Raw genomic sequence first — 14,782 nt, 5'->3', positions numbered from 1 at the left:
AAATTGGGGTGTTTACAAAAATAAATATGGATAGCCTCACTCCCTACAAAATTTAAGACCATGTCTATGTAGGTTCAGTGAGAGAGAAATGGTCTATTTGTGTGCTTATTGTGAAAAGGAAAGAGAGACGATATCCCACCTATTTTCCAAATGCAAGATTGTTGTGAAAGTCTGAAAATTCACCTATATTTGTTTCTTGAATAATATCCCATATATGCTATCGCATGAGGATTTAAGGAGCTGCCACTTAGTTATAGGTTTATGAAGGAAAAAGCAATACTGTAATGAATTTGGGTCGGTCTATAGTAGAGATAATGGGTAAGGGGTCTAATTACAGAATTCAGGAGGGCGTGTTAGGCACCAATTCTGCCTAACTCGAAAGTTGTTATCTACTACGATCTAATGACAATGCCAAGATCAACTTATAGGGATTGAAAGCAAGATGCTAGGACTAAGGGTAAATGTGTCTCTTCAATATCAATTTTAATGGGAAGAAATGATTTTTCAAGCTACCCTTTAATCAATATTATTTAATCATACCAAGGAGTAAGGGTGTCAATTGGTCAATTCTGATTCGGTTCCTAAGGAACTTAGAACCATAACCATTATATTTGTTCGGTTTCGATTCTTGTCAGTTTTGAACCGAATCAAAACCTCCAAAAATCACGAGTACCCATCAATTTCAATTCTCAAGAATCGAATGACAAAAACATATTTCAAATCATTATAAAAAAAATTCCTTTAAAAAAATTAACATATTATCAACAAAATTATTAACTTAGTTATAATTTGTTATACTTAAGATACAAATTAATTTTTTTTTTCAAAAATAAAATTTTATCTTTGTTAAAAGTAGTAATTTTTTAGAAGAGTAACTCATTTTAAGTTTTGATCAATAATTTATATGAAAAACTGAAGAATTTTATATAACATGCATTTTTTTTTGTAAAAAAAAAAAAAAAAAATTACCTTAAGTCATCTATAGCATGGAAAGAAATGAAAAAATAAATCAGTTCCAAGTACTCACAGGTACCCATTGGATAGAATCTAATGGTTCCAATTCCGGTTCCTATCAATTCGGTTCCATTTTAGATTTGGCTCTAATCGGTTCCAATAAAAAGGGATCTAGAACTAGGGTATTCAGATCCGGTTCCGGATTCAATTCAGTTTTGGTTAAATGGGTGAACATTGACACCCTTACCAAGGAGTAAAGAGGTTTTTAATGAAGTAAAGCATCCCCATAACTAGATGTAACATTAGAAACACAAACCAATCACATGTGATGGATCATTATTTGATAATATCTAGAATTGAATCAATGTTTTAATTTACCCCAAGATGTCACTAAATTAGTAATCCAATTAAAGTGCCACACATCTGAAATTTTTACTGTTGCCTTATGTATTATTCATTGAGGCCAATTTGATAAATTCAGATAAAATAAATAAAAATTTAGAAAATTTTGCGACAATTTCGACAACTAATAACTATATAAATAAGATTCATGAGTGCCTGGATTAATTATTCAGGTTTTCTTGCTGAAGCCAAATTAGAATTCATATAATTTAAGTGCATTGAAGTTTTGGATGTACAAGAAAATAACATTTTTCTTCAGGCATTCCAAATTTTTTTAATAATTTTTAAAAAACTTAGGGTTTGATCATAATTATAAAAACCTAAAAGGATGCTTTGGTTTTGAACGTTGGAAGAAAACAAAATCTACCTTGTGCCGAATTTGTTGGCATTTTATTAAATAATCCACGAATTACTTATTTAACCGCATTAAAAAACTATCCAATTCATCGCTGGTTAAATCGTCTTATCCCTCACCATAAATTTATTTTGAAAATTCGGCCAATTTACTGATTATGGTGTGGAGGCATAAGGTTAAGATGGTAATTCAACTCATGTGAGGACCAAAACTTGCCTTGGGGTCAAAATTAGAAGTAGAGAAAAAAAACTAAATAAGTCTATGCTGGAAACTAATGAGAGGCTTAATGCAAGGGTATAGAAGGTAAAAAAAAATGAAATGTTCTTGAAGAATAAATCATTAAGAGCGGGTTTAAGGGGTCTTTTCCTTAAGTAAATCTTAGGCACACATGTGCTCTAACAACCTCAACCGAATGAACCTTAGGTGGGAGTGCTGGAGTGCAATTTTTAGTTGTCAAAATAACCTACCCAAGGTTCTGATAAAAAATAGCCTGAGCCATGGATGACTCATGGCCTTAAGGAAATTTCCTTTAGGTCGTGAGTACCTCTTGGCCTAATTTAATTTAAGTTATGAAATTGTTTTGGGAGAATTAGACTCCACTGAAGTGGGGTCCACTTGAACTAATTGAAGACTTCGAATTGGACTACTTTTGCTGGACTTCGAGAGCATATGGGCTTGGACCGGACAAATTGCGGTGTCTACATTAAGTTTCTTGAAATAATCTGTTGTTTCTATTTATTTATTTTTCGTTTGAAATACATATGAGAATTGGGATTAACATTTGGAAACAAGTAGTCTGGTTTTTGCAAAGGTGAGAGGTGTAAGAGAGAAACTAGTAAAAACATTTGAGTTGAAGTTTGTCGATCCATGTGTAGGGGTATTTTTGTCAATATAAATTGTGTTACTGTAGCAAATCGATGCATTTGCTACATATATTTTAAAAACATTTCTCTAATTTCTCATAAACTAGAATTATTAGCTAAAATTTCCTAATAATAATAATAATAATAATAATAAATTGGTAAATAGTTCGAGAGTGATTTCCCCACGATAAAACTTGCTCACGACTTGGTAAATCTCTCTTTAAAAATTGTCGAGACCAGATGACAAAATAGAGATTTAATTTCTTCATCGACGCTTTATTTATGGTTTACGAGTCTGAAATTGGCTTAAAAATCATCTAGGATTTAAAACGACGAACAAAAGTGCATGTTCACTAATCAATAGCACAAAACAAGAGACACTACAGTAAAATTAGGCTATAGCGACGGCCGTGACCATTGCTATAGGGACAAATACCGTCGCAAAAAACATTTAACGACTGCCAGGGAGGCAGTTGGTAGTCGTCGCTAATAGTCCCATCACTATATGTTATATCGACGGCCAACCATTCACGTCGTTAGTGCATGACTTATAGCGACAGCCAATATTGGCTGTTGCTACAGGGTATCATTTTAAAAAAAATTAATTTACTCTTTAACTACACTTTTGCTCGTCGCTGTAAAGGTTTTTGAAGAAAAAAAAATTTTATTTTACACCAGCCCCCTCATGTATTGCAGAATATTGGGGATACCCCTATGTTTTGAAATTGATGACCATGACCCCAATTACCAATATGAAAACCCAAATGCCCACTCTACTAGACCTGCTTCACCCTGAACAGGGGGATTGGGACTAATGTTTTATTAGGCTTTTTTCTTTTCCCCCATTTCAAACATTCATCAAAACTTACACTAAAGTTACAAATCATCAAAGAAATCATAAGTTTCTACTCCATTTTCCAATACACTAAAGTTACAACTCAAATGTGGTCTTTCAGGACGTTTGAGTCAGAAAATCGTTAACTGCGAGATTTGTATCTCCATGGGCCACAGCATCCTCTGGTTCTGGCATGTAAAGACTCGAAGAAGAAGCCTGCGCATCGGATTTTCCCCATTAAGTTGAGAAAAGAAGGAAAAAATAAAATAGAATGGATTTTAGACCGAAAAAAACTCCCTGAAAACATTTATTTTGGAATTGCCCAACACACCTGAGGTGTGTAAAATACGAGTATGTTTTATATTTGAAAATCCCAAAAGGAGAATTAATCAACTGAGAGAAGTTTGGCATGCCCAAAGAAATTAAGCTTGCAAAATTCTATATACCTTTGTGTCAAGCTGCATCTCTCCACTATTGTCTATAATAAGAGATGCACCATGTGCTCTCAACCATTCTTTGCACTCGTCCAAGCCATATGTGTCTTTCTCATCACTTCCCTCAATTGTTGGTGAGGAGCTTGTAAAGCCCAGAACCTGAGCGATGAATACCAACGGGACTGTTGGCCGATATGAACGAGACATGCATTTCATAGCCTCGGAACGCATCTTCTCAACGTAAAGATCTACACATACAGTAATTACTTTGGAGTGATTTAACTGCATAAAATATTCCAATAGTTGAGCTAGTAGAGTAAACATCTATATTTTGCATACCCATAAGACAGGTACTCAATTTAGGAGCTGTCTTGTAAAGTCTGAAGAACGAGACATAGTTTCCAGACGTAACAGCTGCACGAACTGCAAGAGCGTGCTTTACAGAATCATCCTTTTTTGCTTCATCCGATAATCTGGCAATATAAATTCAGTGCAAGGAAAGAAGACAGTATGAGTATACATTTGAGCATTCCCCCAGTAGGATGAAATTTAATTATGCAAGACACGTGGCACACCATCACATATCTGACCTATTAAGGCTACTATGCTGTGGTGTGCTTCCTAGCTGCTTGGTTAATTGCTTCTTGTAACATGTCCAAGGGAAATATATTTTTCAGGAAAAAAAAACAAAAATGGTGTACCATATGGTTTTCTCCTGTTGAGTGAATTTGTTTTCAACCAAAAGGAAGGTTTTAAGATTACATTGTTTTAAGCATTACAAACAGAATATGCAAGAATATGAAGTTGGGGACTTGAGACAAGCAGAGAAAGATAGTCTAAATATTCAATGTGAGACTAATTAGAGAGGAAACAAAATGCCTTGTTATTTATTAAAAATTTCACCCAAGTGTTTTATATAACAAGTAAAATTGCATGGATAGATAGATAGATAAAAGAGAAAAGTGTGTACCTGTGGTTTCATGAGAGATTTGAGCAAAAAAGGCTGCAATCTCGCGCTTGCGAGTTCCTATACTACCTGTAGTTCCGAATGTAGGAAAGCAACTTGTTGCTCGGATGAAAGAATTGTAGGTGTAGAAGTCTTTTGCAGGGCAAGCAGCATCATCTTTGCGAAGAAAGATGGAGCTGAAAAGCTCTTTAGTAACGATAGATGATATGGGGATGGTGGACTGGAGGGCCTCTGCGTTTGAGGATAAAAAGGATAAGAAATAGCAGTAGAAGAAGAAGAAGAAGAAGAGGAAAGAAACTGAAGAAGAAGAGGAGGCCATGGAAATGGGAGTTAGTTAACTTGGCCTTACTTCTTAGGGGTGGTTCAGAATGAGGGATCCAAAAGATATCACTCCTCTAATATATAGCTTTTAGTTGAAGTATTAATTAGTAAAGGGAGAGGACGTGGGACTGCGTTAAAACGCCTTAAGCCATGTGAGCTGGCTGAGTTTCTAATGGGTCTGACCTGTTAATCACTTCCTGTTGATCCTGTAGGAACTAAATTTGACCCTTTAGTCACCAGTGGATCCTGTAGCAAATGTTGGTAAGTCCCATGGTCGGATGAAATAAGATAATTACTGAGGATATGCCTAGAACCCCAAGTAGAAATACTACAATCATAGACAACTCTCACATAGGAACAAATGAAACCGAAATAGACAAGTCAAAATCAAGGCATCAAATTGCGAGCCACGCCATAAATGCTCTAAATTAATGGAGAATTTTTCATTTTCAAATTTTTTTTTTTGACGGGCCAAACCGTTAAATTAATGGAGAATGGAGAAATTCAACGGCTTTAAGCTGACGAAATTTGGTTTCTAAAATTTGTGAGCCTTGGCTAATCGAGTTTTCTAGTTTTCACGTAGTGGAATAAATTCAAGGCTAATAATTTCCTTCTCTACTCACATATAATATACCTAACCTATGTAAAGTAAATGTTGTAGAGTTCTTATAAGCCAGAAAGTGCAAGATTGTGATGTTGAGTTCCACAGGAAGCTTGACAAAAAAGTCCACAACATTACGAATTCAGATATTTAAGCATTATAATCTTAAAACATGACATCTATCCTATTACTGTATTACACAACCCACAAATTCAGCAATTCACTAAACAGCATTTCAGTACCAAATGACAAAAGAAACAAAAAACCTTGTAAGCATTACCTGATTTTTTTGTGGCCTCAACCACAAGCTTCTTCATCTCTTTATCCAGACCAAGCCACTATTTTACTCAAATTAGGAAATAAAAGGTAAATTATTATATATAAAAAATAAAAATAAAAATAAAAATAATAAATAATAAAAACAAGAACTATAAGAAGCTGGAAAACATACCACCCATCCAGAACCTTGCAAAGCAGCACCTACATTGATTTTTTGCACCAATGCTTCCAAAGAATCAAAATGTTGGTCAACAACCCAGCCAAGAGCTCCCTTTGGAGGACCACCACCTCCTTCCTGCTAGTAAATTTCACTGAGAAATTCAATTGAGGAAATAAAAGAACCTCTGCCATTGAACTTGATGGCACTCTGCAATTTAACGACAGTGGACGAATCACCTTTCAACATAGCCTTCTCAAGCTGCTCGAGAGCTTTGTTGTAGTTTGTTACGTAGGTCTGATGGTGCTTCTGAAAATGAATCATTTTAAGTTTTTCTCAAAATGAATCATTTTAAGTTTTTCTGTAAATATTAATAGGCATCCCAGATCTTGAAACTGTAAAATGCTTCCAAGTATAGAAATCAATAACAATGAATCAAGAATCACAATTTTAGAAAACCAATACATTCCATTGCCATTTTACTGCCAACACTTTCACACTACAGAAAGGACTCAATCAAAATTAATTAACTATTTAAATACAAGAGTTTTATGGATTCTCAGTCAGAAAGTGCATCAATTGCATGCAAAGGACAGATATAGCACCATCACACAGCTACCAACTAATATAAAATTTACAAAGGTGCAGACATAAACAATTTTGTTCTAACATACAGATTCAGAAAAAGGTTGGAAATAGATTAAGGAACCAATAAGTACATATTATGCTTATCCTAGTGAACTTTACTGGTTTTGACAAAAATAACCCTCATTATATCACATTTAAATGTAAAGGTGGGGGCATTTTGGGCCTTCCAAATTTTGGTGTTGAACTTACCTGTGTCGTAAGATTTTGAACCAACAGATGATGATCAAAAGGAAGATGAAGACTGGCCTTTATGGCAATGACATTCAAGCTTGAATCCCCTGTAATTTCCATTCAGAAAGCAGAAATTAAGTGAAGTTGTAGACACCAAAAACAACAAAGGAAGAGATATATCGACGCAAGGAACCAAAAGATGCATATTATGAGACAATAATATCAAACATGAAGGCATGGTGCAAAACATTTCAAAGACCCAAAGTGTGAAGCATAAGCTTGAAGGCATGAGGTATAAGCCTTAGTATATGAGACATACACCGCATGACCTTTTACGGTTTTTAAAAAGACAGTGGCCTCACCAACTAGTAGTTCAATCTCAATCCCTGCTGGCACCACTGCAACATAGAGCATAGAAGCAAATTAACACAAAAATCAAGCAACACAACAACTTCGCATCAATTATAAAGCTAGTATTCTTACAACGTTCTGAATTTTCTCAAAAAACAGAAAAGAACAATGTAGGAACAACTTCCGTATAGACTATAATATACAGGAAAGTTGGCTGAGATGATTTGGGACCATTCAACGAAAAAAAATTCAACTTGAAGATTCTAAAAGAACATTGATAGAAAGGGCCATCGACCCAAGTATGAAACTCTCAATAACCAAAGAATTTAGATTTTGTAAAATGATTTGGAGGAAACATTATTTGTTTAGCCGAACCCATTTTAAAATAAGGCTTTGTTGTCGTTTGAAAACCAGTTTACTTGCATAAGATTAACCTGACTATGCATTGATAGAATACTGACGATTGTTCATGTGGGGGCTTTTGAATCGCTGCTCAGAGGCCCAATATGGAACCAGCCGCTAAATTTTCATGATCTATAGAAGCATCACCTACTCATGCCTATAATGACTCTCCATACACCCAATACACAAAAAGAGCATGAAACTCTAGCTTCTCATCTTCTCATAAATTACTCTCAGCTACAATCTGTAAGCTTATAAACCTGTGTTCTTATCACAATATTAGCATTGAGTGAAGTACAACAACGTAGATGAATGAGAATGTAGCCAAGCATATATAGATGGATCAAGGAAATCTGGAGATATAAATGATGTAAAGCCAAGTATTAGATCGGTCCAATTAAGTGAAGACCAAAGTTTAATCTCTCTTGGTACTAATATCAAATATGTATTATTAGTAATACATAACAAATCAACATACTCATTATTTAACAACTTATCAAATATGTATTATTAATAATATGAGTTGCAATTAATATAATATGGTGTTATCTACAAAGCTCTTATCCCTTACTAATGAAAATAGATAGAAGTGTCTATAAAAGAATAAAAGTCAAAGAGATTAAAAAAAGAAGAAATAATTATTGATAAGTGTTGACATTGGATAGGAAACAAAGTCACAAGAAAGAGTTGTACAACCTTTGGATCTCAAATATACAAGTTCAAGAATGTGTGTGAACATATAAGTTCACTTTTCATGAGAGAAACTTGTTGAGTTGGTCCCAGGTGTTCCATTTAGATCCACATCATAAAAGCAAGAACTAGAAATTAAAAATAAAAAACATGACTCCAAAAAGTCTTCATCCACAGACTTACAATCTTGCATTCTTTCAGAAAACATTGCTATGGAAATTGAATACTAGTCAAAATACCGAGGACTTACAGAGTATATTATATTTATGAAAAACATATGCTACAAGTGAATTTTCCTTTACATTTTTTTGCTAGATAAAAATAAACAATACAATTGGGACAACAAAATGAAAAAAGCAGCAGCATACTTGAGTATGCTTTTCAAAAATGAACTAAGAAACTACATTGCTACGACGAAAAGGGTACTTAGAAATGTGCAAATTATATATATTACTAATCCTTTCTGTTTTATTTATTTCAGATACTCTGGAGTGTGGTTAATAACACGCTACGGTTCACTTTTCAAAAGCGGGTATAATGTTCATGATTGGAGTCTTTGTATATTTATCCTTATACTCAATGGTATAGTTAGTCGTGCCATAGCTTTCTTTTGTATGGTGACCTTCCAAAAGAAATGAGTCCAAATTATAATTCTTTTGCCAATCTTTTATTTATCATACAAGAATCCCCAGGATTTCCCTAATAATCAATGGGAACTGCTCGCTAACCTTTACACACAAATTTTTAGTCACATTGTAAACCAGACCAGACTACTGTATTTTAGGACTAAATGAAAGATTAATTTTTTTGTTCCATGGTTCAATTCGGATTCGATTTCACATGTAAATCGGAACCTACATAAAACATTGGGTAGGGTCTACCTCAAAAATATTGTTGAGAGAAGTACGATCAATGAATGATAACTAGAAGCTTTATTATTACTGATGAAGAACATAAAGATCTTCAATAGTTCTAAATGTTTTCTAATCTATTTTCATGAAATTGGTGTAAGAATTCAAAAATAAAATTCAGAAATCATGAGTAATTGACTCTTACGAATAGAATCTTTTCAAATCCAACATATTATTCCAAATGCAGAATATGTATAACAGATTAATTACAAATTGATCCAAAATTTCTGAATTTAAATCGAACCAAATTTTTGAAATTGGGATTTTGGATTGAAATCGAACCAAAATTTGAATCAAAGTTGTAGAAATTAGGATTATACAGCAAAATCAACAAAATATCAACAAAAATCCAGGGTTTAGGGATCGATTGGACAGAAAAATTAACAAAATATGTAGCAAAACATACCTTAATTTTCGGGAGGCCGAGATCAGATCGGATCTGATTAGATTGAACCCTCACGCATTTGAGAAATCAAGATAGAGAGAAATCGACAGCGAGGTAGAGAGGTTCTATGTCAAAATCCTTAATTTGAAGATCAACGGAGAACGAGTGTTCGAGTTTCAGCGGCTTGAGATCTTCGAGCTTGTGATCTTCGAGCTTGAGATCTGCTTTAAATGAGATCTTCAAGTATGAGGCAGAGGCTTTGAGTTTTAGCAGAGATGAGAGAGAGAGAGATTGTTTGAGTTTCAGCGGAGATGAGAGAGAGACAGAGATGAGAGAGAGAGTGTTCGAGTTTCAGCGGAGATGAGAGAGAGACTTCGAGTTTTAGCGGAGATGCGAGAGAGACGGAGATGAGAGAGATAGAGTGTTCGAATTTCAACGGATCGGAGATGAGAGAGGCGGAGAGTGTTCGAGTGTTTGAGGGAGAGAGTTCGAGTTTCAGTCAAATAAATCGTTGTTAGAGCGACGATCAGATTTTGACCGTCACTAAAAATCGTCGTTATAGCGCACTTTTCCTGTAGTGAGATTGCAAAACAAAGAAATACTGGAAGCATAACATGTTTATAAACTTAGAAAGGAAAAAAACAAAACTCAAAAACTATAATTGAAGCTAAGCACATCTTCCCTGGACACCTCCCACCCAAACTGGAATAGTTTAAAATCGAATGTTTAAAAAGAAAGGTACTAATATCCTCCACTCCCTATTAAGGTAAGGAGGAAGGCCTTGTAGTCTCCTGAAGTGTCCTTGGCTACTGCTTTATCAAGTGATACACTATTTCTCTTATAATACATCTCCTTGATCTCCTCCAAATTCTTTTCCGCGTGTGTGATTATCACACGTGTAAGGGTATCTTCGTCGGTTCCTAGCTTATTAATCGCATTGCGCAAAACCTAATATCAAACAATAAAAATCCCAAAAGTTTTTAGAATATAAGTTGAATTACTAATTTAATTTGTGACAATTCAAAAAAAAATATTTCTCACCTTCTCAAAGTACTTGGTAGGGTTGGTGATGCATCTAATTGTCGTTCGTAATGCAGCTAAGAACTCATCGGTCGGATCACCCAATAAACTCTGAGAAAAATTACATCATCAGATCAATTAATGGTTGTAGGAGCATTTCTCATAGAAAACTTTGTATGTGTTGTGTGCAATCTTGATTTTAGGCCTACTTACCAAGAATTTAGTAAATGAATCGTGATAATCTAACTACCCCATGTGGCAAACTCAATTGACTATCCTGACGTGACAAGTTCAGGACCATAGATCTGCGTTCTTCGGAAAACATGTGTATCCTGAGGAGTGCAGATCTACGATTCTTGGTTCTCAAATTGATGAGATTCGGTGACCACGATTTTTGTTAAGAGACAGATCGAAAATGACCGAAACACCCTCTCTTCAACCTCCTAAAAATTTTTATCTTGCATGGTCGGGTTTGAACGTAGAAAGAGAGAAAATCTCGAGATTGAAAACCAACTCATAGACATCATTGTTTTAAAACTCTTATGAGTGGACACCAAACTCAGCAAAGGCAACTCAACTCGATTAGATTTTGAGTTCAAGCCTCCTCATTGGCATACCCACAGTCTTGTTTGGTATTTGTGGTTTTTATGGGTGTTGCATGTGACTCGCCTCTGCAAGCACTTTGATGATGAGGTTATTTTGGTCATTTACAATAATATCATGAATAAGATCACAAAATGGGGGTATGGTTTTACTTTGAAGGTTTTTGGGGTCATCTAAAAATATTCAACAAATCTTCAAATTACCCTCAAACCTTTCTATTTTTTACATTAACTACATATCCATAGTTATAATTAGAATTGTGTTGGAGTAACATTAAAATAGACATTGATTCTCACATTGTGGATGTGGAGGCTCACACATAGCCATAGATGCTTCTCAATTATATCTCGATGAAAAGCATCTATGATTATGTACATTCATCCACATCAGCAATGTGAGAATTGATGTCAATTTAATGTTATTTCAGCATTTTCCTTATTATCATCTAAAAATATTCAACAAATCTCTAAATTACCCTCGCACCTTCCTATTTTTTTGAATCAAGTGATAATATGCTCGTGGCACGCTCAATCGACTCTCCTGTCGTGAAAAGTTTGGGAACCGTAGATCTCTACAGCTCGGGATACTCGGTCCCATCGAGATACACATTTATATGGGGAAGTGCAGTTTTGTATCTTGAGACGTACAGATCTATGGTTCCCAAACTTGTTGTATCAGGAGAGTCGATTGAGTGTGCCACGTGGGGTAGTCAGAGTATCACGACTCTATTTTTTTTACATGTACTACATATCCATCTATACCTTGGTGATTGAAGTGCCATGATCATCTCTGTAATGGTTGAAAGTTGCTTTGAGCTGTGTTTTGCTTCTTGTACTCAGGATTCTAATAACCTCTTCATGGTTAAAGGAGTTCCCTTGGATTGCATCATTAAGAATATTCGCTTCTGACTTTGCTAGCCTCGGGTTCATTTCATCCCCATCATATCTATAGGTGCCCACTAGACCAACCAAAATCTACAACACAAGCCATGACCACAACAAGATTATAAGGTTGCATTTGGCGTGACTTCTCATCCTCCTAAAAGCACTTTCAGAGTCAAAGCTGCCCACAACTTTTATTCGACTTATGATGCAAATTGGATTGAATTTAAAAATTATTTTTTTCCTTGGGTTTCAACTGATTTTAAAAATATTCACCAAAAAAAATTAAGTTACTAATTGAAATGTCCACAATTGTTTTCAACATATGCCCCAAAGATTGTGCAAGTGCCACTATACTCCTAAAAGTGCTTTTATAAAGATTGTCACCAAATAATTAATGTAGAAGAGATTTTATAGAAGCACTTCTGTTGAAAACAGAACTCCCCCAAATGAGGCATTAGTGACTTCACCACGAAGAATCAACTTGTCGAAGAGCTTACCTTACGTAGATCACCCGAAGTATGGGATGCAACATCTTCTTCCAATGAACGCTTGTAACGCCACTGATAAGCTCTTTTCACTGCCAAAAGCTCATCTGAAGATAGGACACATGTGATCTCAATAATGACTCGGTAGTCAGGTATCAATTTCTTCAATTCCACATTAACTAAGACAGCATCTCGATCGGTAGGATCCAACATCCAGCGATATACCGCTTTCTACATACATGAAAAATACAATTTCCGATATTATTTAAGTAAATTGATGATGATGATGATGATGATGATGATGCTTTTTTGTACTAAAAAATGTGATATTATGAGGTTTAAGGGTCAAAATTTTAAAATAAACCTCGAAATCCCCAGAAAGCTCGGATTCAAGTCACTTGATGAGATCTTCTTGATAAAGCTCTTCATAAGCTAGCTTGATTAGCTTCCTCTGAGCTGCATTTCTATGCCCCAATACTGAAATTAGAGCTTTCTCATCTGTCCCTCAACCTAACAAAATTAATGAAAGTTAGATTTTATCAAATTTTTCTCTTGTTGATAATTCTTTGAATCGACCTTAAAGTTATTTGATGATTTGCTCCTAATTATATAAAACACTATAAATTCACAATAGATGAAGCATAAAATATTGTTTTCCCAATTCTCTATATCAACATAAACTAGATCAATTCAACTCAAAATCTTATTGATTCTAGTAGTTGACTCAACGAAGTTTCCATTCTACTTGACAAATATAATACATTCATCAAAGAGTAGGTATATTAGGTTCACCAAGGGATGGACCACATATCCATATTGTCAGTGGGTCACCCAAAATGCCACGTGACATAAAATGGGGTGCCACCTAACCTCGGTTAGAAACAAGACACCTTTCTGGATCCTTACTCTTACTCAAAATCATTTGTAGTCCTTGGGATTCACATGACACTATCCAAGAGCATTATTATCCTGAGGTACAATCAACAATAGGTGTCTTCTCATCATTTCTTGATCTTTTATCCGTCGTTTCATATTCCTAGTTAATTTGATTTATATTGCAAGAAGAAATGTAATGGAACTATGTTCGATTGTAACCCCTTTTATGATTTTAATGAAGGGTGGGAGTCCAAATCCCCCTAACTTGTCGCTTAAAAAAGAAAATAGTTATTAATTACCCTTTTCCAAAAAAAATAAAAAAATAAAAATAAGATCAATCACATGTTCATCATCATCCATCGAAAAATATTTATAATCATAAAAATAAAATAAAATAAAGAATTAAGTCAAATAAATATTTAAAAACAAAATAAACTAATAACCTTGAACAGCTTTTCTAACTTTCTCAGCATCTTCAAGAGCCGAGGGGGACCCGTGAACTTTGAGCGTAGCCATTGTTGATTTTCTCTTAGCTTTTGTGAGAGAAAGAGAGAGAAACTTGTTCCTCACAAGGTGAAGGTGAAGGTAAAGATAAAGATGAAGATGAAGATGAAGGAGACTCTTGTGTTCGATCTCTTTTTATAATTCACCATTAATACCTAACGACTAACGTTACCTTTATCGAATGTAACGTTCTTACAATAATATTCCCTTTTTTAACGTATCTCTCATCTCATCTCATTTAACAAGAACATATTCCTAAACCATTGTACGGCCGTTGGATTTATCAAATGAGAATCCCCATGGTCATCAATGGTTTATGGCAAGGATGACGAACTCCATTATCACTTTGGGAGGATGCTAGCAAGAACATATTAAATTCTTCTTATCCCCAAGGTTTTGTTTGTTCAGTTGAAGATTAATAATGTGTTATTTAAAGTTTCCAAGTAGATAGGCCTAGATGCCATGTAGGGCCTATCCATGGATCAAATCAGACCTGAAATCCAATCCATTCTAATTAACTATGGATACAGAGCACTTGAAAATCTATCAGATTGGTTATGAATCAAATATGTGATCCGATGGTGTTCCAATCCAAAAAAAAAATGTAGAAATAATGTAAGTTATATGATATATTTTTTTCTAATATATGAAATTTATTTATAATTTGTAAATCAAATTGGACTT

General features: G+C 34.7%; 1 protein-coding gene and 1 pseudogene across 9 annotated transcripts; both read right to left on the bottom strand.

Annotated features, from left to right (window-relative positions):
- Window positions 1–3,244: 3,244 nt before the first annotated feature.
- LOC147384143 (SAC3 family protein A-like) lies at window positions 3,245–8,600 on the bottom strand. Of its 8 annotated transcripts, none has more exons than XM_086426599.1 (10): window positions 7,800–8,600; window positions 7,350–7,385; window positions 7,006–7,094; window positions 6,408–6,477; window positions 6,184–6,306; window positions 6,013–6,070; window positions 4,814–5,377; window positions 4,183–4,316; window positions 3,856–4,091; window positions 3,245–3,625 (listed from the first exon to the last, which is right to left on the bottom strand). In XM_086426599.1, the coding sequence occupies exons 1-5, from the start codon at window positions 7,807–7,809 to the stop codon at window positions 6,260–6,262; spliced, it is 252 nt and encodes an 83-aa protein (XP_086282725.1). In that variant the 5' UTR covers window positions 7,810–8,600; the 3' UTR covers window positions 3,245–3,625; window positions 3,856–4,091; window positions 4,183–4,316; window positions 4,814–5,377; window positions 6,013–6,070; window positions 6,184–6,259. The 8 variants fall into 8 exon arrangements, with proteins under 8 accessions (XP_086282725.1, XP_086282723.1, XP_086282724.1 ...); XM_086426597.1 differs by having other exon boundaries at window positions 6,217–6,306; window positions 7,800–8,596; XM_086426598.1 differs by having other exon boundaries at window positions 3,246–3,625; window positions 4,814–5,041; window positions 6,217–6,306; window positions 7,800–8,597.
- An 806-nt stretch (window positions 8,601–9,406) lies between these two features.
- Window positions 9,407–14,271, bottom strand: LOC147384142 (annexin-like protein RJ4; annotated as a pseudogene). The gene is made up of 6 exons (XR_015173031.1): window positions 14,038–14,271; window positions 13,083–13,228; window positions 12,731–12,949; window positions 12,111–12,323; window positions 10,768–10,857; window positions 9,407–10,674 (listed from the first exon to the last, which is right to left on the bottom strand). The product of XR_015173031.1 is annotated as an annexin-like protein RJ4 (transcript).
- Between the last annotated feature and the right edge of the window lie 511 nt (window positions 14,272–14,782).

The sequence above is a fragment of the Akebia trifoliata genome, chromosome 15 (genome assembly GCF_017979445.1).
Source record: "Akebia trifoliata isolate Shusen 1 chromosome 15, ASM1797944v1, whole genome shotgun sequence".
In the NCBI taxonomy this organism is placed as follows: domain Eukaryota; kingdom Viridiplantae; phylum Streptophyta; class Magnoliopsida; order Ranunculales; family Lardizabalaceae; genus Akebia; species Akebia trifoliata.
Note: the sequence above shows the minus strand (reverse complement) of the source record. Positions and strands in the feature narration are given on the sequence as shown.

Excerpts from the sequence above, each read along its gene's own strand:
- LOC147384143 (XM_086426593.1), bottom strand. Across the intron at positions 3,626-3,855 it reads AGATGCAGCTTGACACAAAG|GCTTCTTCTTCGAGTCTTTA; the intron begins GTATATAGAATT and ends TCCGATGCGCAG.